This window comes from Giraffa tippelskirchi, chromosome 4, assembly GCF_054371585.1.
Source record: "Giraffa tippelskirchi isolate mGirTip1 chromosome 4, T2T-mGirTip1v1.2.pri, whole genome shotgun sequence".
Lineage (NCBI taxonomy): Eukaryota > Metazoa > Chordata > Mammalia > Artiodactyla > Giraffidae > Giraffa > Giraffa tippelskirchi.
This window is the reverse complement of record NC_137278.1, coordinates 175,993,003-176,018,451: the sequence shown is the minus strand read 5'-3', so window position 1 is coordinate 176,018,451 and position 25,449 is coordinate 175,993,003. Positions and strand designations below refer to the sequence as shown.

General features: G+C 38.5%; 1 protein-coding gene across 5 annotated transcripts in view; it reads left to right on the top strand.

The window, feature by feature from the left end:
• FAR2 (fatty acyl-CoA reductase 2) overlaps positions 1-25,449 on the top strand; it is a 168,598-nt gene that overhangs the window by 98,926 nt on the left and 44,223 nt on the right. For all 5 annotated transcript variants that reach the window (XM_081591740.1, XM_081591738.1, XM_081591737.1 and 2 more), the window contains exon 2: positions 15,522-15,750. In XM_081591740.1, the coding sequence (XP_081447866.1) occupies positions 15,562-15,750 (189 nt within the window). In that variant the 5' untranslated portion in view covers positions 15,522-15,561. The remainder of the gene's footprint in view (positions 1-15,521; positions 15,751-25,449) is intronic.

Here is a 25,449-nt window from a genome sequence, read left to right as displayed (position 1 = left end):
GTCCCCAGAGACCAGGATTTCAGACGTAAGAACCTGAATTACCATCTAGCCATTATTAACGTGCACTTCATCCTCCGCACATCAATTTGCTCTTTGATTCATCACTTAAATAACGTTGATTGAGCACCTTGAGTTTACTAGGCACTAGAGATAAACAGTCAAGCCACTGTCCTTAAAGAGTTCAAGGGTATGATATAAAATCAATGATGAACATAAATGCAACTAGAGGCAAGAGCGGACTGAATTTGTTCATTCAGTTACAGTATCTGGAGCACACAATGATGATTAAGATTTCTGCCCTTGAAGAACTCTAGTTCCTGTACAGCAGAAAACTCATGTACACAAATATGAAAGCAAGAACATGGTTACTTAGTAAGATAAAAGACAAAATATCCTTGCAGTGTTTCTACCATTTATCCCTTCCCTTCCAGCTTCATTGACCCAACGGTTAAATGTGTCATGTTTTGTCCAACATTTCTTTAAATCCCCCCCCTCTGCAAAAGAAATGTTCCCATTTTATAAATGAAAAAACAGCATCTAGTGATGTCTAAATCACTTATTTAAAGTCATGGCTAGTAAATAGTGGAAGTTGAAACTCACATCTCCCCTATTTAGATGTTATTACTCCTCTAATTATATTAAAGTTTTTCACATATAACCAGTGGAAGACTCCCACCCAGATCTACTGAGTCAGAATGGGATGGGGTGGGGGGTTGGAGAGAAGGCTGTGGATCTGCAGTTTGAGTAAAGAATACCATGTGAGAACCATACTGTCTTGCCCCTCACTGAACTCTTCCTGACCTTCAGCCATTGAAATAGATCGGACCATTGAAATAGACTCCATTCTCAGACCGTCGTGTGCATTATCAGCCCCTTGTTTAAAGTCTTCTGCCCTTGTAGAGACCTACCTCTTTATCTGGGTACTGATTTTCCCACAATCTGTTGTCAGCTACTCTTTTGGCCAAGGATTCCTTGACTTCTTTTTAGGTATTATCTCCTACAGCCATGCTAGTTTGCTCTTGGTGTACATACCAGACTTTCTCATATCCCTTTGCTGTATTATCATCACTACCTTAAATACCTTCTGAATTTCTGCATCTCCCATCATATACCTTATTCAAAAACTAATTTCACAGTACATAAATGATTTACTGTTCACCCTCAAAAGAAGTAAAAACTCCTTCCTAAAGTCATTTTAATATTTTATATTGTTGTATATGAATAACATATAGTATCTTATACATTATCTAGTATTATATCTATGCCAGACTTTGCCTTTTACCATCATGGTGTATGAATTCATTTCCTGATTGAATTCAGGCCCTTAGAAAATAGGCCAGGATCCAGACTCAGGAATTCTTGTTTTGTTTGGGTTTTTTGGTCATGCCTCATGGCGGGTATGTGGAATCTTAGTTCCTTGACTAGGGATCAGACCTGTGCCTCCCGCAGTGGAAGCCCAGATTCTTAACCACTAGACTATCAGGGAAGTCCTCAAATTCTTGTATCTTCCCCTTTGCTCCACATCTTTATCATAACTTAAGGTGAGGTACACAGAATTCAAAAGGAAATAAAAATTCATTTTTGATTGATAAGTACACATCAATGTGTACTAGATACAAAATGGTTAATAATAAATTGCATTGGCCTATAAATGCTGAAATAATGGTTCTAATTTAGAACTAGATGACAGAGGTTAGTCTGTGAAACAGCAGCTTAAAAAATATGAAAAATATTCTATCCCTGTCTGCAGTAAAATGAACAGAGTGGATTTTACAAATCTGTAAATACTATGAAAAGCATATGAAACATAGGCTATTTGATTGGATAGTATATGTTAATCTGCATCATGAAAGAGTTCAGTGTTATTCACTCAGTCATGTCCAACTCTTTGCAACCCCATGGGCTATAGCCTGCCAGGCTCCGCAGTCCACGGGATTCTCCAGGCAAGAATACTGGAGTGGGTTGCCATTCCTTTCTCTAGGTGATCTTCCTGACCAGGAATTGAACCCAGGTCTCCTGCATTGTAGGCAGATTCTTTACCATCTGAGCCACAGCCATTTAAATAACATAGAAACTGAAGAAGGAAACAGAGTGCTTTTATTTCTTTTATTTATTTATTCTAATTGGAGGCTAATTACTTTACAATAGTGTGGTGGTTTTTGCCATACATTCACATGAATCAGCCATAGGTGTACATGTGTTCCCCATCCTGAACCCCCCTGCCACCTCCCTCCCCATCTCATCCCTCAGGTTCATCCAAGTGCACCATCCCTGAGCACCCTGTCTCATGCATCAAACCTGGACTGGTGACCTATTTCACATATGATAATATACATGTTTCAATGCAATTCTCTCAAACCATCCCACCCTTGCCTTCTCGAACAGAGTCCAAAAGTCTGTTTTTTACATCTGTGTATCTTTTGCTGTCTTACATATAGGGTCATCATTACCATCTTTCTAAATTCCATATATATGTGTTAATATACTGTATTGGTGTTTTTCTTTCTGACTTACTTCTCTGTGTATAATAGGCTCCAGTTTCATCCACCTCATTAGAACTGATTCAAATGCATTCTTTTTAATAGTTGAGTAATATTCCATTGTGTAAATATACCACAGTTTTCTTATCCATTCGTCTGCCAGTGGACATCTAGGTTGCTTCCATGTCCTGGCTATTGTAAACAGTGCTGTGATGAACATTGGGGTACACATGTGTCTTTCAATTCTGGTTTCCTCAGTGTGTATGCCCAGCAGTGGGATTGCTGGGTCATATGGCAATCTTGAGAAAGAAGAATGGAACTGGAGGAATCAACCTGCCTGACTTTAGGCTATACTACAAAGATACAGTCATCAAGACAGTATGGTACTGTTATGCTACATAACAGTATGGTACAGTATGGCTTTTATTTCTTTGTTCAAGTTACCATCAAACAGCATAAGAATTTGCCCCAAATGCAGCTTTTATGGATGGTGTCTGTCTTATAGCTTGTACTTTGTTGTATAAAATCTGTATTTTTCTTCTCATGTTTTACAACTACTACCTATGGCTTAGTACAAATATGAAGTATATGATTTTTTCACATCTCTAAGTACATTCTCTTAAAGACAAGTACCTGAAATCTTTGTGATAAAATTCATTGCACATTGTCAGAGAAAATTAGGAGTGCTATTTGTGACTTATTGTTCTTCTGACATGGGATAAATTCCTATGGAGAGAATTGTAAAAGAGAAAGTGTTAGCTTTATTTCAGAACTTAGTCCTTCATGAAGCCCTAGCTGTGTATTTCCAAATGCATAGGATAATTACCTTTATTCAGATGTTTCCTGTCAATTTATTGGCACAGGTTATGATCAAGAGCTTCAATGAAGAAATAAGGATTTCTGATTTAGTGTATCATATCAATGTATGTATAATCAACTAGCCTTTACATTAACCTTTAAAAAGATATAATTTGCCACAAGGTTCAAGAATAGTTGAATTCAGTCACATCTTTAAGGTCCACTCTTAATTGTAGATCTCTTGCTACTTCTACCTCATTTGCAGCTCCTTCCTCCACTGAAGCTTCAAACTCCTCAAAGTCATCCTTTAGGGTTGGAATCAAATTCTTCCAAACCATTTTTAGTGTTGAGATTTTTACCTCCTCCCATAAATCACAAATGTTTTTTGATGGCATCTAGAATGATGAATTCTTTCCAGAAGGTCTTCAGCTTATGTTGCCCAGATCCATCAGCGTACTCACTGTCTATGGCAGCTATAACCTTCAGTTCAGTTCACTTCAGTCCCTCAGTCATGTCTGACTCTTTGCAACCCCACGGACTGCAGCATGCCAGGCTTCCCTGTTCATCACCAACTGCTGGAGTTTACTCAAACTCATGTCCATCGAGTCGGTGATGCCATCCAACCATCTCATCCTCTGTCATCCCCTTCTCCTGCCTTCAATCTTTCCCAGCATCAGGGCCTTTTCCAATGAGTCAGTTCTTAGCATCAGGTGGCCAAAGCATTGGAGTTTCAGTTTCAGCATCATTCCTTCCAATGAACACTCAGGACTGATGGTTTGATCTCCTTGCAGTCCAAGGGACTCTCAAGAGTCTTCTCCAACACCACAGTTCCAAAGCATCAATTCTTCAGTGCTCAGCTTTCTTTATAGTCCAACTCTCACATCCATACATGACTACTGGAAAAACCATAGCTTTGACTAGACAGACTTTTGTTGGCAAAGTAATGTCTCTGCTTTTTAATATGCTATCTAGGTTGGTCATAGCTTTTCTTCCAAGGAGCAAGCGTCTTTTAATTTCATGGTTACAGTCACCTTCTGCAGTGATTTTGGAGCCCAAGAAAATATAGAAAATCTATGTCATGTCATCCCCTAAAAGAAATAGTCTTTAATTCTAAGCAGAGCATGAAAAAGTGTGTTGGTTTACTACTCATTTGGTTAGATTCCTTTTTCCATTGGGTTAATAGATCAACTATTCTTTTATTCATAACCCACCTCAATTTTTACTTCACCAAGAGAAAATAGGAAGCATCAAGATTTACATTTGATTGTGATTCTCTTGATATGATTTTGGAATCATCATATGCTGACTGATGTTTGATTTACCTATAAACAATAGTAACAATATCATGTACTTTTATAATACTTTACCATTTTAGCAAGAATGTTTGCATATTAATTATCCACACTTAACAGGGTATAGCACAGAGTAGGTATAATATACATCTACTGAATCAATTATGATGAAGTGATGTTTTTAAATTATATCTTTCTCCTTTTTTATTTCTGTTAAAATTGCAGCGTTTTTTTTTTTTTTTTTTTTGAAGACTTCCTAAGGAGTTAAGAAGAAGCAAACTAGGAAGAATGTGTTGAGGTTATTGCTAAATTTTGTTTTTTTAAGCCAGCCTGGACCATCCTTCCCCAGCTGGGATGGCTTCCAAATTGGTTTCTCTTGATGATGGAGCATTGCTAATTGAATTAGTGAGGCCTGTGCCCCAACACCCCTGGGAGTTATTAATTCCTCCATCAAAATCTTAAAAGTTCTCCCAGAAAAACTTTACATAACAAGCGCACAGTGAAAAGTATCTAAGTTCATTGCTGAATTACATAATGGGATATACTCAGGACACCAAAGTTATAGAAAAAGAGCTCTCTGATGAAAACTTTTCTTTCACTAAGTTCTTGACAAACAGATATGTGACTTATATATGGATTTTTTTCATAGAGACAGCATATTTAATTTTCCTGATTTGTACTCAAATAAAATCATACTTTTTTTCTGGGGGGAAGGGGGCTTTTTTCTCTTCCTCTTTTACATAGATGGATAGCCAAGGAACTAAGAATAGATGACTTCCCTGTTTTACTTAGGAGATCTTACCCAAGTAAGAAACTATTTGATTATGCAAACATTCCTAGTCCTTCTAGATGTCACTTTTCTCTTTATATTATTTTAAAATATATTGTTATATATTGTGTTTGGTTAGAAATATACTGATTTCTTTAAAATTGTTTCTAAACTGTTGAGAAAGCATAGCAATTTGTTTATTTCCTCTTCTCATGTAAAAGATATTCCTTGACTCAGAAATTGGAAATCATTGCCTTTCATAGCTATTTCTTTTTGCCCTGGCTTTTGTGCCTGTGTGCGTGTGTGTGTGTGTGTGTGTGTGTGTGTGTGTGTGACTAGAATGGAGTTGGGCGTTGTAACCCATGTAAAGCCATGGACTCTGTGCTGTGCTGTACTTAGTCACTCAGTTGTGTCTCCTCTTTGTGATCCCACGGACTGACTGTAGCCCGCCAGGCACCTCTGTCCATGAGGATTTTCAAGGCATGAATACTGGGGTGGGTTGCCATGCCCTCCTCCAGGAGATCTTCCCAACCCAGGTCTCCTCCATTGCAAGCAAATTCTCTACCAGCTGAACTACAGGGAAGCCCCCATGGGCTCTGATCAGAATCTAATTAGAGCCCTTTTAACACTATGTTGTCCTTTCAGTTATAAGATGAATATGTTTGGGGGATTTAATGTGCAGATAGTGATTATGGTTAACAGTACTGTATTATATATTCAAAAGTTGCTAAGAGAACAGATTTGGAAATGTTCTCACCACAAAAAAGTTAATTATGTGAGGCTAAGGATGGTGTCAGCTAACACAATGAGGTTAATTATTTTGATACATTTGTAAGTGTATCAAATCAGAACATTTAAATTTACACAGTATTATATTTCAATTATATCTCAATAAAGCTGAGAGGAGGTAGGGGAAGAATTATGTATTCCTGAGATTAGAATTTTATGAATCCTGATAAGGTAGAACATACATTTACTTAAGATCCAAATAAATACAAAATCAGTTAAGAGACCAGCAGGATGGACTACAGATTGGACTGCAGAAGCCCATGGATGGAAGAGATTGAAATAGGCTATGAGACTTGTAGGTTCAGTGACTTATATATGAATTTTTAAGGATTGAATTATTGAGATCTCTGTTGGCTATCATAAAAGATCTGTCAATATTTTCACAAATGTATAAAAATCAAGAACGAGTATCCTACCTCTGTGCCACAAAGATGAAACAATGTGACAGATATATTTGTTCCATTATAGAGTGTTATTCCAGGATGGAAAAGGTGAATATAGATTATTGTTGAGTGACTTTATACACTTATCCAAAAATGTTCATGTCGCTGTCCATGCATGTTTCTGTGTGTTGGTCTGCTCAAGTTGCTGTAAGAAAAGACCACAAACTGGGTGTCTTAAACAGACGCTTATTTCTCATGGTTCTGAAAACTAGAAGTCCATGATTAAGGTGCCAGTAAATTCAGCTTCTGGTGGAGCTCTCTTCTTAGCTTGTGGACAACTGCCGTCTCACTGTGTCCTTATGTGGTCTTTCCTTGCGGCCGTTGCAGGAGAAACTGTTCTCTGGTGCCCCCTCCTCTGCTTATCGGGACACTAGTCCTATCCAATTTGTGCCTCATTCTTGTGATCTCATTTAACCTGAAATACCTCTCAAAGCCCTTGTCTCCAAATACCATGACGTTAAAGACAGGGGCTTCAACATACGAATTTGGAGGGGACACAGTTCAGTCCATAACACTGTATAATGTCAGTTGAGCCACACCTTTAAAAACACTTTAAGTGAAGTGAAATCACTCAGTAGAGTCCTACTCTTTGCGACCCCATGGAGTGTAGCCTACAAGGTTCGTCTGTCTATGGAATTTTCCAGGCAAGGGTACTGGAGTGGGTTGCCATTTCCTTCTCCACTTTAAATACATCTTAAACTAAGGAAGTTTGTTTTGCAAGTTTCTTTGTATTTCTAGTGCCCACAACAAAAGAGACTATAAAAATGCCAGCTGCTATTGCTTCCTAAGCACTTTTTGAAAGTATTTATTATTTAATATTTATCATTAAATGCCCTTTTAAATCATGGGGAAAATTACAGACATGAAGCAAAACTTTTTACCATTAATCCCATCACATTGTTATACAATCACTGTCATTTATTTCCTTCCAATCTTTCAACGGAGATTTGTGATAAACATTATGATGTCTTTACAAGTTCTTGTTCTCCTTTGTTTTCAATGGATATTATTTTACAAGTGCATTTCCTTAATTCAGCATACTTATTGAAAGAATTTCAGCGTTTAATTTTGATGAAGCAGACCAACTTTCATTTACTGAGTTTACAAGATTTTTTTTCAATAGACTAGCCCATATTACTGTGCACATTGCCAACTAAAACCCCACCTGCGTGCATGAGAGCTCTCCTATTACACAACATACTTTGAATCTTCAAAAAAGGACAACAAAACTACCAGTAGAAGAAACTGATTTGATTGTTCATAGAATTATTACTGTTCAGCAACCAATACTAAATAGCTTTATGTTTCTCAGTCAATCTCAGGCTGGTCTGATTGCCATTCTTTCTTAACTGTTCCCAAATAGGTCTAGATGAATGAAGTTGAGAGGCTCAATCTGTGTGAAAGGTGGGATTCATAGTCTAACTTATAGCACAGAGGGGCTGCCCACGTGATGCTAGTGGTAAAGAACACACCTGCCAGTGCAAGGCAGAGGTAAGAGATGCAGCTTCGACCCCTAGGTGGGGAAGATCCTCTCCAATGGGTTCCACAGGAACCCACTCCAGTATTCGTGCCCGGGAATTCGTGGACAGAGGAGCCTATCGGGCTAGAGTCCATAGGGTCACAAAGAGTTGGACATGACCGAAGCGACTTAGCACACATGCACACGTAGCACAGGGACTGAAAGGAATTTGGTTAAATGAAAAGTAGAGAATCTTTATCTGGAGTAACTTTCCTTCATCTTCATTTTGCATTCAGTCAAGATTCACCACATGTGTAATTTGCTTGGGTAGATGTAATTAATTGTGAATGATTCAATATAGATAAAATAGAATGTAAAAGTGGATTATATTTCTACTTAGCTTCACAAATAGAAATTTAAACTTTGAATTTTGACTCTTTAATAGGATGGACAGGATATTATAAACTGAGAAATTTTAAAAGTACTGCTAAGCAGTGGCTCTCTGAAAGGGGAGGCAGTTTTTCCCCATGAGCACAGTTAGCAAAGTCTAGAGACATTTTAGGGTTCCCTGGTGTCTCAGTCAGTGAAGAATCTGCCTGCAATGCAGGAGACTCGGGTTTAATCCCTGAGCTGGGAAGATCCCCTGGAGAAGGGCATGGCAAGCCACTCCAGTATTCTTGCCAGAAAAATCCCATGGGTAGAGGAATCTGATGGGCTACAGACCACAGGGTCGCAAAGAGTTGGACATAACTGAAGTGATTGAGCACGCATGCAGAGACATGTCAGGCTGTCACAGCTGGCTGGGGACAGAAGGATGTTATGACTCTCTAGTGAGTAGAGGCCAGGGTGCTGGTAAACACTCCGTATTGCCCCGGAGAGCCCCCACAACAAATATTTATCCCTCCCAAAATGTTAATACTGCAAAAACCAAAAAACCTTGACAAAGTATGATTCCTGAGAGGTGAAACACCTGTTTCTTTTTTAAAAATTTTTCCTCTCGAGGGCTACCAAGAAATATGGATTATCTACCTTAAATGCTTTTTTGAATCTTAAGTTTTTTTATTTTCCAGAGGAACCACCCAAAGAATAATTAAAGTTCTCATATGCTTAAACCTGCAAAAAATGTTTAGCTTGGCACAACTGTTTGTGATTCAATATTTTAAGACCCATTCTCTAGAAATGAGAACAGCCTCACTTCTAGAAAACAAAAAGAGAGTGACAACTATGGAATCCCACTCATTACCATAGAGAACTGGTGATCTTAAGGATAAAAAATGCTCCAGAATATAGGAAGGAAGAATCTAAGCTGCATAAGACCTGTTCACTATTAGTCCCAGTGCCTGGACAGTGCCTGGCACATGCAGACAGTCATTAAAAATACATTGGCTGACTCTCACAGTCAGCCTTGTCAGCCTATTTGTCATTCAGCCTTGCGTTATACAGGCTGGTTCGGATATTGTCAAAGTATTTTAGGCTTCTCACAAACCATGTTATGAGCATGAGGAATAGGCAAGTGGCCTTTGCTCTCTGCATTAGTAATCTGAGACTATATGAAAGGTAAGCCATGTTCTAAACATGTTCTTCCTTCTGGAGTTATATATCCTCCATTTCTGAGTATAAAATTATTTTAATTTTTGAAACAATTTAATTATTTTTTAAATTATATGTATAAGGATGTAAGATGTTATTGGAGAAAGCTGAAAGAAGGGTACACAGACCTCTCTGCACTCTATTTTTTTTTTTATAAATTTATTTATTTTAGTTGGGGGCTAATTACTTTACAATATTGTAATCGTTTTTGCCATACATTGACATGAATCAGCCATGGGTTTACATGTGTTCCCCTTCCTGGACCCCCCACCCACCTCCCTCCCCATCCCATCCCTCTGGGTCATCCCATTGCCCCGGCCCTGAGCCCTTGTCTCATGCATCGAACATGGAATGGTGTTCTGTTTCACATATGATAATATACATGTTTCAATGCTATTCTCCCAGAACGTCCCACCCTCACCTTCTCCCTCAGAGTGCATAAAATTGTTCTATGCATCTGTATCTCTTATTCTGTCTCGCATATAGGGTTATCGTTACCATCTTTCAAATTCCATATATATGCATTAGTATACTGTATTGGTGTTTTTCTTTCTGGCTTACTTCTATTTTTTAAAATATGTGTTTTCTAAGTATTTATTCATTTACTTGGCTGTGCTGGGTCTTAGTTGCAGCATGTGGGATCCTTAGTTGTGTCATGTGAGCTCTCTCTTGCAGTGTATGGGATCTAGTTCCCTAACCAGGGATTGAACCTGGGGGCACCTGCCTGAGAGCATGAGTTTTAGCCCCTGAACCACCAGGGAAGTCCTGAAACAATTATTTTAATAAATTATATTGTGCTTAGTCGCTCAGTCATGTCCAACTCTTTGCGACCCCATGGACTGTAGTCCACCAGGCTCCTCTGTCCATGGGGATTCTCCAGGCAAGAGTACTTCAATGGATCGCCATGCCCTCCTCCAGGGGATCATCCCAACCCAGTGATCGAACCCCAGTCTCCCATATTGCAGGTGGATCTTTACTGTCTGAGCCACCAGGGAAGTCCAAATGAATTATATCAAGAGTTAGCAATTCCTGGACCTTGCAAATCTATGACATATAAAATAGGATTTCCAGGGCCAAATTTTATATGGGCGTTTCTGGGTTCAATAACTAAGCCAATAGCTTGAGAGCGGAAGCAAAAGTTTAAAGAAACATCTCTGATGCAGCTTTGATTTGATGTTTTTCAGAATCACTTGCTTTAATTAGAGTCTTGACCACAACTCCCCTGCCACCTGCTTTTGCCAATTGGGTACCGAGTGCCAGGAGATATTGGCTTATGTTTTGTTTTCCTCTCAGAGCACTCATTATACTGTGCTATGGTTTTTGTTGTGTTTGAGAAATACTTGGACTGTGGGCAGAGCAGGCACATTCCATTCTTTGGAGACACATCAAGTTTTCCTTTGTCCCACAAGAAATAGGTTCATTAGGGATATGCAACCTGTTCTCTAAAGTTTTTCCTCACACATTGCAAACTTATCTGGGACCAAAAATCTTAACAGTATCTTTGCATTTCTAGAAAATATGACTACACTAAAGCATACATTATTACAAAACAAGCACATAACATCTTCAGAACTAGTGAGGTTGAGAAGTCACCACTTTCCAAATTCAGTTTCCCATCTATATTTTCCTGCTAACCATGCTCATTTATGCCTAATAACATAAACATTTTTATAGGTAAAAGAGTTGAAAAGATTTATCATTAAGTACAGTTGCATTTGGGGAAAGCACTTTATTTGGCTTGATGATTGAGTATAAATCATCTCCTCATATTTCCAAAAGAAGGCATATAAAATACATGTCAAAAGGAAAACCAAGGAACAATTAAGATGAAAAATGTAGAGGCACTGACAATACTAATAGACAGTACTAGAGATGAGTTGTGTTTTTTAAGGGTTTTACATGTATTCATTCACATAATTCTTACCACAGCACTAGTAACTGGATACTTTATCCCCATTTTACTGATGAACAGACTGCAGCACTGAGAGATTAATAATTTACCTGAGATGACACACCTCATAAGTGGTAGATCTGGGATTTGATTTTAGACAGTCTTGCTTAGAACCTGAATGCCAAACTAGAATATGTACTGCCTTCCAAACTTGATGACATCACTGTTCTGAGCTTCAAGGCAGGCAAGGCAAGAATATTCAATACTTTCCCTGTATGCTACATTCTTGAGAAAATAATTGGATAGACTGTAATATGAGTAACCTTATGTAACATGACAAAAAGTATCTTTCATTGCTCTTTTGCACAAGGTCCAAATGTGTTCTTCAAAATATTATTCTCATGTCAACCTTTAATAAATAGAATTTAAATAACACAGTGAATATAGCTAATATTTGAAATCTGCAGTGGTCCCTAAAGTGAATGACATTGATAATTGTGATTTTTGTCATTAATCCTTATTATATTTATGTTTGTAACAGTCTGTAATTAACTTGTCAGTGTATTTATTTATCAGTATATCCCTGGCCTCCTCTGCTTGAGTGACAGCAAGGATTTATTTGCTTTATCCAACTGTTTATCTTAAGAACTTAGAGTCTGGCATAGCAGGTGCACAGTATTATTTGTTGAGTAAATCCATCAATGAATGAATCCTCCAAAGGCAAAGAGTTCTGCCCAAGAACATAGACTCAAGATGCTCAAAAGTATAAATTACAACTATAATTTATACAATATTGGACCATAATTTATACCATATTGGACCATAATTTATACCAATTTGGACCATAAAGAAGGCTGAGCACCAAAGATTTGATGTTTTCAAATTGTGGTGCTTGAGAAGACTCTTGAGAATCCCGTGAACAGCAAGAAGATCAAACCAGTCAATCCTAAAGGAAATCAACCCTGAATATTCATTGGAAGGACTAATGCTGAAGCTGAAGCTCCAATACTTTGGCCACCTGATGTGAAGAGCCAATTCATTGGAAAAGACTCTGTATATTTTTGAGATTAATTGTTTGTCTGTTGCTTCATTTGCTATTATTTTCTCCCATTCTGAAGGCTGTCTTTTCACCTTGCTTATAGTTTCCTTTGTTGTGCAAAAGCTTTTAATTGTAATTAGGTCCCAGTTGTTTATTTTTGCTTTTATTTCCAATATTCTGGGAGGTGGGTCATGGAGGATCCTGCTGTGATTTATGTCGGAGAGTGTTTTGCCTATGTTTTCCTCTAGGAGTTTTATAGTTTCTGGTCTTACGTTTAGATCTTTAATCCATTTTGAGTTTATTTTTGTGTACGGTGTTAGGAAGTGTTCTAGTTTCATTCTTTTACAAGTGGTTGACCAGTTTTCCCAGCACCACTTGTTAAAGAGATTGTCTTTTCTCCATTGCATATTCTTGCCTCCTTTGTCGAAGATAAGGTGTCCATATGCGCGTGGGTTTATCTCTGGGCTTTCTATTTTGTTCCATTGATCTATATTTCTATCTTTGTGCCAGTGCCATACTGTCTTGATGACTGTGGCTTTGTAGTAGAGCCTGAAGTCAGGCAGGTTGATTCCTCCAGTTCCATTCTTCTTCCTCAAGATTGCTTTGGCTATTCGAGGTTTCTTATATTTCCATACAAATTGTGAGATGATTTGTTCTAGTTCTGTGAAAAATACCATTGGTAGCTTGATAGGGATTGCATTGAATCTATAGATTGCTTTGGGTAGTATACTCATTTTCACTATATTAATTCTTCCAATCCATGAACATGGTATATTTCTCCATCTGTTTGTGTCCTCTTTGATTTCTTTCATCAGTGTTTTATAGTTTTCTATATATAAGTCTTTTGTTTGTTTAGGTAGATATATTCCTAAGTATTTTATTCTTTTTGTTGCAATGGTGAATGGTATTGTTTCCTTAATTTCTCTTTCTGTTTTCTCATTATTGGAGTATAGGAATGCAAGGGATTTCTGTGTGTTAATTTTATATCCTGCAACTTTACTATATTCATTGATTAACTCTAGTAATTTTCTAGTAGAGTCTTTAGGGTTTTCTATGTAGAGGATCATGTCATCTGCAAACAGTGAGAGTTTTACTTCTTCTTTTCCTATCTGTATTCCTTTTATTTCTTTTTCAGCTCTGATTGCTGTGGCCAAAACTTCCAAAACTATGTTGAATAGTAGTGGTGAAAGTGGGCATCCTTGCCTTGTTCCTGACTTTAGGGGAAATGCTTTCAATTTTTCACCATTGAAGATAATGTTTGCTGTGGGTTTGTCATATATAGCTTTTATTATGTTGAGATATGTTCCTTCTATTCCTGCTTTCTGGAGGGTTTTTATCATAAATGGATGCTGAATTTTGTCAAAGGCTTTTTCTGCATCTAGTGAGATAACCATATGGTTTTTTTCTTTCAATTTGTTAATGTGGTGTATTACATTGATTGATTTGCGGATGTAAAGTAATTAGCCCCCAACTAAAATAAATAAATTTATAAAAAATATATATATATATAAAAAAAAAAGTAAAAAAAAAAAAAAGACTCTGATGCTGGGAAAAAGTGAAAGCATGAGGAGAAGGGAGTGACAGAGGATGAGATGGTTGGATGGTATCACCAACTCATGGACCTGAGTTTAAGCAAACTCCTAGAGGGAAGGACATTGAAGGACAGGGAAGCCTGGCATGCTGCAGTTCATGGAGTTGCAAAGTCAGACACGACTTAGTGACTGAACAACATGAAAAGTCATTATTTGTTCAGGAGTCACTGGAGTTAACTTGGCTAGAGCTAAAGAGGCAGGGTGTTGACTTTTTCGCTTGTTTTTTGTTCTTCTTTGCAAGCCCTGATGTCCGGGCCAGTCCCTGGAGTTGTGTTCTATTAGATACACACAAATGGCCAAGAACTGGCTGCAGGCAGCACAGTCAAGGACAGAAAGGAAGGTCTGCTCCCACACTATGGCCTTGCTTCCTTCAAAGCTCCACTGCTTCCAATCAACAATCTTGAGGCCAGGCTTAAAGACCAAACACTTCCGATTGCATTTCTATAACGTGGAGTGCTTTTTCTCAGAAGTCACAGCATCCAAGTGCTGCATCTGGCATCCCACCACCAGACTTGCTCCTGGAAACAATTTTCTCTAAATACAACTGCAACTGAGGGACTTCCTTGGCGTCCAGTGGTTAAGCCTTCACCTTCCAATGCAGGGGGTGTGAGTTTAATCCCTAGTCCGTGAGATAGGATCCCACATGACTCACAGCCAAAAAACCAAAATATAAAATAGAACTGATACTGTAATAAATTCAATAAAGTCTTTTAAAATGATCCACATCAAAAAAAATTTGTTTTAATAAAATAAAACTGCAACTGAATTTAAAAATTACATCATAAGTTTTAAAATTTGATAACTGTTCTCATCTTTGGTGTTACAGGTTTGGGGCTACTCCTAACCTTATGAGTACAATCTCCTACACTGAATTCCTTGTATTATTCCTCCATACAGCATCCTACACCACACCTTGGACCTTTGCTTTTGATCTTTCCTTGGTCTGGAATGCCCTTACCCCAGTCCTTATCTCTTTTCAAGTTTGACCACTGGTGTCACCTTCTATAGGGGCCTTCCTGAAATTTCTAGATCCTGCTATGAACCCTTTCTTTGTGCTTTCTTTGGTTTTAGGATTACCATATAATATTTAATAGTTTCTAGGAATCTGTCTCCGCCATTAGACTACAAGCAATTCCTTGAGAGCAGAAACCACATCTTACTCATTTCTTGCCCACAGTTGCTGGCATGATGTCAGGCATAGAGATTAATCTCAATAAATATTTATTGAAATGAATTGTGTTGTCAATAAACCATGATGCTATCACTCCATCTGACCCTTTCCTGCCTTCAAAATTCCTGGAAATGCCAGCAACATTTTAAATGACTTCATTTTAGCACTTCTGAGAATGTAATCTTTTGTTATTTCTCTTTCTTTTCAGGAACCTCTTTCTGAAGCTATAGAAGATAAAGGGAAGAATCATGTCCATGATTGCAGCTTTCTATGGTGGCAAGTCCATTCTCATTACTGGGGCCACAGGCTTCTTGGGCAAAGTGTTGATGGAGAAGCTATTTCGCACCAGCCCAGACCTGAAAGTCATTTACATCCTGGTGAGGCCCAAGCAGGGCCAGACCCTGCAGCAGAGGGTTTTCCAGATCCTAAACAGTAAGGTATGCCTTATGGGAAGAGTCTTGGGGGATGGTGACTCACTGTATGTTCCCTTATAGCCCCAGCTGCAGGTGGGGCCCAGAATATCTGGGCAGGTAAAGGAGAGGAGACAAAACAAGAGAGCCACCAACAGCCCATGGAAATCTATGGTAGAATGCAAGAAACATCTTTCATTTCTGGAAGGTGTTTAACTGGAAAAAGAATCTTGAAAAGCTTTTTCACTTCACTTTGAAAGAGCCATTGTGCCCTTTCCCTAATTTGCTGTATGTCAAAACCAGCTCTTGATTGGATTAGAATATGCTGGTGGAATAAAGGAGAAAACGAGGTCAAATTTGAGATTCCTTGGGGGAAGGGGCCTTTGATGGAAAATATACTGTAACTGAATAAACCTCCTGAAGGGAAAAAAAAAATCTGTAGTCTTTTCCCCTAATAGGGGAAGAGTGCTTAGACCCTGTCCAGGGCAAATGAGCAGATAATCTAAATATATTCTGCAAATTACCGAGTAAGAATCAAAATGCTATAACTCTCCAAACTGGACTCAGTTCAGTTCAGTCACTCAGTCATGTCCGACTCTTTGCGACCCCATGGACTGCAGCACGCCAGGCCTCCCTGTCCATCACCAACTCCCATAGTTTACTCAAACTCATGTCCATTGAGTCAGTGATGCCATCCAACCATCTCATCCTCTGCCATCCCCTTCTCCTCCCACCTTCCATCTTTCCCAGCATCAGGGTATTTTCAAATGAGTCAGTTCTTTGCATCAGGTGGCCAAAGTATTGGAGTTTCAGCTTCAGCATCAGTCCTTCCAATGAATATTCAGGACTGATTTCCTTTAGGATTGACTGGTTGGATCTCCTGGCAATCCAAGGGACTCTCAGGGTCTTCTCCAACACCACAGTTCAAAGCATCAATTCTTCGGCGCTCAGCTTTCTTTATAGTCCAACTCTCATATCCATACATGACTACTGGAAAAACCATAGCTTTGACTAGATGGACCTTAGTTGGTAAAGTAATGTCTCTGCTTTTTAATATGCTTTCTGGGTTGGTCATAACTTTTCTTCCAAGGAGTAAGCGAGTGGACTTGCCAGGCTTCAAATCTATCACAAATTCATCCAAACTTTTCCTTAGTTTTCTTCTAAATTGAGGGTAGCTTTCCTCCAAATCTTTGGAGAGTCATTTACATATTATATCATATCATATTATTAATATAAACAGATATGATTACTAAGTAGCCATGTACTAATACCTTCAGTTGTCTAAATGCTGCAAGTTGTATACTTTGTCTATGATAACTTGATATTTCTCTTTCTGTTATCCTGTAAATTCCTCTAAGGGAAAAACATGCAAGTGAGATACATGTGTGAATGAGCATTTGAGTCTCCAACTCTCTCACTCCCTTCCCAAATTATGAATATATCACCTCATGTCTTAATTTATATATTTGAAAGCTTTCGTCTGAAACACTTTATCAATTTGTTGTCAGTTTATACCTCTTACCCTTCAGCTTGCAATGTTTAAAAACAATGACCTCGTAGGGTTGCCATAGGAGTTAAATATATGTGCCTGGAATGTACAAGGTTAGCAAAAGAAAGATTTAAATAAGAATTTTTTACAAAATCTCCTTTCCAGTCTTTAAATGTCCTGCTGACATCTAACAGAGATGTGTATCTGATAGCACAGCACATTATAGACACCCAATAAGCTTGATGACTATATTTTATCTGCTGGTACCAGCATGAGATTTTGTATAAACCATCATTAAGAGAAACACAAAAGTCTCTCTTGTATCTCATGGCCTAACTCAGCTATGGGACAAGTAATAATAGCTGACACTTACTGGATACTTAGTACGTGGCAGACATTACTCAATGGCTTTTTCATGACTTGCATGCTCAGTCACTTTAGTCATGTCTGACTCTTGCCACCCCATGGACTATAGCCCGCCAGGCTCCTCAGTCCATAGGATTCTCCAGGCAAGAATACTGGAGTGGGTGGCCATGCCCTCCTCCACGGGAGCTTCCCCACCCAGGGATCCAACCCATGTCTCTTGTTTCCTGCATTGGCTGGCAGATTCTTTACCACTAGCGCCTCCTGGGAAGCCCCTTTCATGTCTTATCTCATTGATTTTTCAACAGTGCTGTGAAGTGAGAATTATTAATATCCAAATTTTATAGATGAGATAAAATGAGATCAGAAGTATTAAATAACCAAAGATCTGTGCTTAGTCACTCACTCGTGTCCAACTCTTTGTGACTTCCAACCCAGGGATCGAACCCAGTCTCCTGCATTGCAGGCAGATTCTTTACCATCTATGCCATCAGAGAAGCCCACCAAAGGTCACACAGTTAATAAATAAGCTCACCAAAGGTCACCTAGTTAGTAAATAAGAGAGTTAGACTTTAGAGACCCTACCCCAGTCTGGCTGCAGGGCAAGTATGCCGGATTGTAACTAATGGTCCTTAAGAATAAGAAAAAGAGGCTAATGTGGCATAAAAACAAAATCTAGAAGAAACTCACAGATCTCTCTTCTTATGCAGCTTTGCTCAGCTATACATCCCTGATGGACTTTGTTTTCATCACACATTTAGCTTTGTAGTCAGCTTATGAATTTCTAGATAAATATTGTGGCAGAGAATCTTGTGGTCAGCCCAGTCTCCACCTCCTGTTACATTCAATGTGCTGTATTTGATAACTCTGAGACATTATTTTGTTATGAAACTCTTGATTATACTATTAATAACATTTGTGAAACTGACTTGCAAACCTTTTGCCCTGTTTTCACTATTGGGCTATTTATAACTGTCAGCTGTTAAGTTTTATAAAGAGTGGTTCTCAGACTGTGGTCTCCCAACCAGCAGCATCAGTATCACCTGGGAGCTATCTGTGGCTATCGGATGGTGCTTAAGAGCATGGGCTTCAGAAGCAGATTGATCTGGGTTTGAATCTCAGTACTACTGATTATAAGCCATCAGTGTGCAAGATATACACTTTACTGAGCCTTAGTTTTCTTATCGGTAAAATGGGATAATAATACTTCACTCACATACATATATGGCAATCTTTGAATGAGGAGAGCTGGCTCTCCCTAAAAACTGTCTTTCAAGATTGATGGAACTTCTTTTCTGGAAACCCTCAGCAAAATTTGCCTTACATCTCATCAGTCAGTGTTAGGTTACGTGTCAATTTCTGAACCAATCTATGTGGCCTGAGGTATTCCATATACTAATTTGTTCAGAAACTCCAGATCTTAGCCTATCACTGGCCACATGGAAATCATCAATAATCTCACAGAGAATCTTAATTAGGGATATAAGTCAATTATAATTTATAAAGTTTATACAAAGATCCAAGCTGACATATGGGTTGACAAGGCAAAATAAATTTCTCTATGTTTTGTTAATGTAAAATATAAAATAATCAGCTTTGTGATATTTTTTAATTTTTAAAAATTTATTTATTTATTGGCTGTGCTGGGTCTTCATTGCTGCATGGGCTTTCTCTAGTTGCAGCAAGCAGGGGCTACTCTCTAGTTGCAGTGCATGGGCTTCTCACTGTAGTGGCTTGTCCTTGTGGAGCACGTCTCCAGGGCATTCAGGCTTCAGTAGTTGCAGCACGTGGGCTCAGGAGATGTGCCTCCCAAGCCCTAGAGCAAAGTCTCAATAGTTGTGGCTCATGGGCTTAGTTGCTCCACTGCATTCACGATATTTCTGGATCAGGGATCTAACCTGTTGTCTCCTGCCCTGGCAGGCGGATTCTTTACCATTGTACCACCAGGGAAGCCCCTCATCTTTGTATTTTAACTGATCCAAAACATACCCATAAATTTGTCATCTCCAGTGCAGAGAGAACATAGTGTAGTGTTAGTCGCTTAGTCGTGTCTGACTTTGCGATTCCATGGGCTGTAGCCCTCCAGGCTCCTCTGTCCATGGGGAGCCATCTGCTAAATTCCTCAATGCTCAGGACTTTCCATTTCTAGTCCAGCAGTTGTCTTCCAGTTGCAATTTAAAACATTTTCTCCACATTTTTCAAGATAGCCCTAATAGAATCAAATCCAGCATAGAAAGTTAGTTTCCTGTAAGCAGTCAGTCTCATCTACCTACCACCTTGCTAAGCCTTCCTTCACACAGGCTCCTAAATTCAACCTCAGAATAAAAGGTATTTTTCCTTTGTCACTAAAAAATCTTTCCTTTGTCTCAAAGAGACTTTGCTGTTACAGTAACACTATTGAAGATATGTATAAATGAGTATAAAGTAAACAATTACTGTAGCACCAAAATGCTCAAGAAATTGAAATGTTGAAATACGGACATTTCTTCTTATGTCTCTATTTCTGGTTTTGTAGCAAAGGCATTAATTATACTTCCACAAATTTTGACTTATATGGTCAGATAGAAGGACAGGGCCTGGGCTTCATAAAAAGAGACTGATGAAAAAAAAAAGAGAGACTGATGTAGTTTAATATTTTTGTAGCGTTTCACTAAGAAGTGAAAATATTCCATATGAAGTCTCAGTTCAGTTCAGTTGCTCAGTCGTGTCCGACTCTTTGCGACCCCATGAATCGCAGCACACCAGGCCTCTCTGTCCATCACCAACTCCCGGAGTCTACTCAAACCCATGTCCATTGAGTCAGTGATGCCATCCAGCCATCTCATCCTCTGTCATCCCGTTCTCCTCCTGCCCCCAATCCTTCTCAGCATTAGGGTGTTTTCCAATGAGTCAACGCTTCGCATGAGGTGGCCAAAGTATTAGAGTTTCCGCTTCAGCATCAGTCCTTCCAATGAACACCCAGGACTGATCTCCTTTAGGAGGGACTGGTTGGATCTTCTTGCAGTCCAAGGGACTCTCAAGAGTCTTCTCCAACACCACAGATCAAAAGCATCAATTCTTCGGCGCTCAGCTTTCCTCACCGTCCAACTCTCACATCCATACCTGACTGCTGGAAAAACCATATCCTTGACTAGACGGACCTTTGTTGGCAAAGTAATGTCTCTGCTTTTTAATATGCTGTCTAGGTTGGTCATAACTTTCCTTCCAAGGAGTAAGTGTCTTTTAATTTCATGGCTGCAATCACCGTCTGGAGTGATTTTAGAGCCCAAAAAACTAAAATCTGACACTGTTTCCATTGTTTCCCCATCTATTTCCAATGAAGTGATGGGACCAGATGCCATGATCTTAGTTTTCTGAATGTTGAGGTTTAAGCTAACTTTTTCACTCTCCTCTTTCACTTTTATCAAGAGGCTCTTTAGTTCTTCTTCCCTTTCTGCCCTAAGGGTGGTGTCATCTGCATATCTGAGGTTATTGATATTTCTCCCGACAACCTTGATTCCAGCTTGTGCTTCTTCCAGCCCAGCGTTTCTCATGATGTACTCTGCATGTAAATTAAATAAGCAGGGTGACAATATACAGCCTTGACGTACTCCTTTTCCTATTTGGAACCAGTCTGTTGTTCCATGTCCAATTCTAACTGTTGCTTCCTGACCTGCATACAGTTTTCTCAAGAGACAGGTCAGATGGTCTGGTATGCCCATCTCTTTCAGAATTTTCCACAGTTTATTGTGATGCACACAGTCAAAGGCTTTGGCATAGTCAATAAAGCAGAAATAGATGTTTTTCTGGAACTCTCTTGCTTTTTCGATGATCCAGCGGATATTGGCAATTTGATCTCTCGTTCCTCTGCCTTTTCGAAAACCAGCTTGAACATCTGGAAGTTCACGGTTCACATATTGCTGAAGCCTGGCTTGGAGAATTTTGAGCATTACTTTACTAGCATGTGAGATGAGTGCAATTGTGTGGTAGTTTGAGCATTCTTTGGCATTGCCTTTCTTTGGGATTGGAATGAAAACTGACCTTTTCCAGTCCTGTGGCCACTGCTGAGTTTTCCAAATTTGCTGGCATATTGAGTGCAGCACTTTCACAGCATCATCTTTTAGGATTTGAAATAGCTCAACTGGAATTCCATCACCTCCACTAGCTTTGTTCGTAGTGATGCTTTCTAAGGCCCACTTGACTTCACATTCCAGGATGTCTGGCTCTAGGTGAGTGATCACACCATCGTGATTATCTGGGTCATGAAGATCTTTTTTGTACAGTTCTTCTGTGTATTCTTGCCAGCTCTTCTTAATATCTTCTGCTTCTGTTAGGTCCATACCATTTCTGTCCTTTATCGAGCCCATCTTTGCATGAAATGTTCCCTTGGTATCTCTAATTTTCTTGAAGAGATCTCTAGTCTTTCCCAATCTCTTGTTTTCCTCTATTTCTTTGCACTGATCGCTGAGGAAGGCTTTCTTATCTCTCCTTGCTAGTCTTTGGAACTCTGCATTCAGATGGGAATATCTTTCCTTTCCTTTTCTCCTTTGCTTTTTGCTTCTCTTCTCTTCCCAGCTATCTGTAAGGCCTCCTCAGACAGCCATTTTGCTTTTTTGCATTTCTTTTCCATGGGGATTGTCTTGATCCCTGTCTCCTGCACAATGTCATGAACCTCTGTCCATAGTTCATCAGGCACTCTGTCTATCAGATTTAGTCCCTTAAATCTATTTGTCACTTCCACTGTATAATCATAAGGGATTTGATTTAGATCATACCTGAATGGTCTAGTGGTTTTCCCTACTTTCTTCATTTAAGTCTGAATTTGGCAATGAGTTCATGATCTGAGCCACAGTCCACTCCCAGTCTTGTTTATACTGACTGTATAGAGTTTCTCCATCTTTGGCTGCAAAGAATATAATCAATCTGTTTTCGGTGTTGGCCATCTGGTGATGTCCATGTGTAGAGTCTTCTCTTGTGTTGTTGGAAGAGGGTGTTTGCTATGGCCAGTGTGTTCTCTTGGCAAAATTCTATTAGCCTTTGCCCTGCTTCATTCTGTATTCCAAGGCCAAATTTGCCTGTTACTCCAGGTGTTTCCTGACTTCCTACTTCTGCATTCCAGTCCCCTATAATGAAAAGGACATCTTTTTTGGGTGTTAGTTCTAAAAGGTTTTGTAGGTCTTCATAGAACTGTTCAACTTCAGCTTCTTCAGCACTACTGGTCGGGGCATAGATGGATTACCGTGATATTGAATGGTTTGCCTTGGAAACGAACAGAGATCGTTCTGTCGTTTTTGAGATTGCATCCAAGTACTGCATTTCAGACTCTTTTGTTAACCATGATGGCTACTCCATTTCTTCTAAGGGATTCCTGCCCACAGTAGTAGATGTAATGGTCATCTGAGTTAAATTCACCCATTCCAGTCCATCTTAGCTTGCTGATTCCTAGAATGTCAACGTTCACTCTTAATCTTCCTCTATTTGGTTAGACCTTGGAGGGAAACAGTGCAAGTTGGTTATTCCAAACATGTGGGACCCCACAACCAACTTTCCAATATAGGGTTATACTTAAAGGAATATACACACACAACTTTGGTGCAGGAGACCTGGATTTGATCTCTGGGTCAGGAAGGGCCCCAAGGAGAAGACAACCCACTCCAGTATTCTTGCCTGGAGAATTCCATGGACAGAGGAGCCTGGTAGGGTACAGTCCATGGGGTAGCAAACAGTTGGATATAACTGAGCATCTAACACTTTCGCTTTCACTTGACACTCTGCAGGTAATCAACCAAATTTGTTCAATGAATAAGTTTAATGTATTCCAGTTCTTCAGACCAGTCTTTTACTTCTATTGTGTGACCACTCTTATCCTAGGTATTTACTCAGAAGAGTTTTCCTATATAGGTTAGAATTTCTTCTGGAAGGCCTCTGATTTTACAAATTTTTATTAAATATCTTCTATGAATCAAGACCCAGTCTAGGGTCAGCCATTGAACTTCATTTGGACACAGAGTGATTTAAATGTATCCATGCCTTATTCCCAAGAAAGACCTGGTATCACTTTTAAGCAGTACTTGTCTCCTGTCACACAAAAGTGATGCATGAATTCTAACCAAGCTATATTAATAGTAATACAGTATGCTTGAAAGTAGATTAATGATATCAGGTGTGCAAGGCTTGAAAACTTTTCTTTACAACATAATAAATAAAAATGTTACCAGTTTGCCTTTGATTCCCACTGTATTCAGAGGAAATATGATTGAGCCTATCTATTAAAAACCTGTCTATTCTATCTACTAAAATTTGTTCATCAGTTTCATTCCTTTTCTTTCATGGTATGGGTAGCAACCACCTCTCACTTCCTGTTTCCATGCCTTCACAGGGAGACAATTAAGTGGGAATGCTTTGGAAAGAAGGTTATTTTTAATTATTTGGTCATATAGGACCGGGACTTAAGAATCAAAAGAGAGGATCAGTTTCCTCACATGTGACCAAGATCCTTGAGTATTTTCATCACTTGAGGGAAATCTATCTGAATTAATGGCAGATTCTTGAGGACTTTCTCACAAAGATAAGGTAGAACTCTAAAAAAACAACCAGACATATATATAAGTACTGTAAAAATATATTTATTGTAGTATTGCTTACAGTAGCAAACTTGGAACCAGTCTGAATGTTCTACAGTAGAGGAAAGATGCACAGATGTGTTGGACTGTTATGCAGGCACTAAAGTTTATATTTTATAAAATATTAAATAACATAAGAAAGTGCTTATAATACATTCAGAACCAAAAAAATAGGCAAAATAACATCTAGTGTAATCTCAGGTAATGACCCTAAATAAATGCTGATGGGATCTTGGATTAATTTTAGTTTCACATTATAATGAGCATGTTTACTTTCATGGTGAGGGAAAAAAGCACTGTCTTTTGTAGTGGAAAATCAGCACAATAATCATTTTCCAAAAGAATTCTCTAAATACAATCATAATGAAGATGTTTTATTTTTATGGTGGGAGAAAAAGCCACTTTTTAAGATGGTAAATAAATAAGGCAGCAAAGCAATCACAAATTTCTAAAATTATGGCATCAGCTATAAGTTCAGTTGATTTTTAGTTTTGAAACTTTATCAAAATAAACTAGTTTGATTTGCTTTTGATTAAAAATATGATTCTAATTCTATAACATTATTTTTAAGAAAGATCTCCTAATTTCTTTTACCTTGTGTAAAAGTTGCTTGTTCACAACTTCCAGAACATGAATTTCTGATTGATATTAATGATTCTGTTAGATCTCTATTTAAGGCAAAGGCAATTAAAAAAAAAAATTTGTATTTTAAATTCCCAAAGTCAGTTTTGTCCTATTACTATATTTTATTTTTCCTAAGAAACTAATGATCCTACAAAAAGCAAGAGGCTTTTATAAACTTGGGACAACTAGAACAAATATAACCTTGCCAGGAATTAAAATTTCCCCATGATTAACAGACATATGCTTTTGAAAGGGTATAACTGGTTCTCAGGTTGACAGTTACTCAACTCAAATTAGTTGAAGCATGTTAAGCCTCCCTTCTATGGGTGATTTCCTTCCTTTCAAGAAAAAAAAGAAAACAACATTTTAAAATTAATTTTGTCTTAAGGATATTCTTTAAAGTCCCAGAAACAGAAGTAATTTATTTCTCAGTCTCTTCTTTTCTTTTACAATACCATTCACTAGTTTATTCAATCACTAGCATGATTTCACATGTCCAACTTCTTTCCTTCTTTTAAAATTTCTTCCAATCATATTGTCTTTTTCTTAAAAGCTTCATATTGCCTATACTGATTTCACTCCAGAAGTCACCAAGCCACAGGATTCAGCATGACTCTGAAATATATTCAGTTTTTAGAGATATATGGA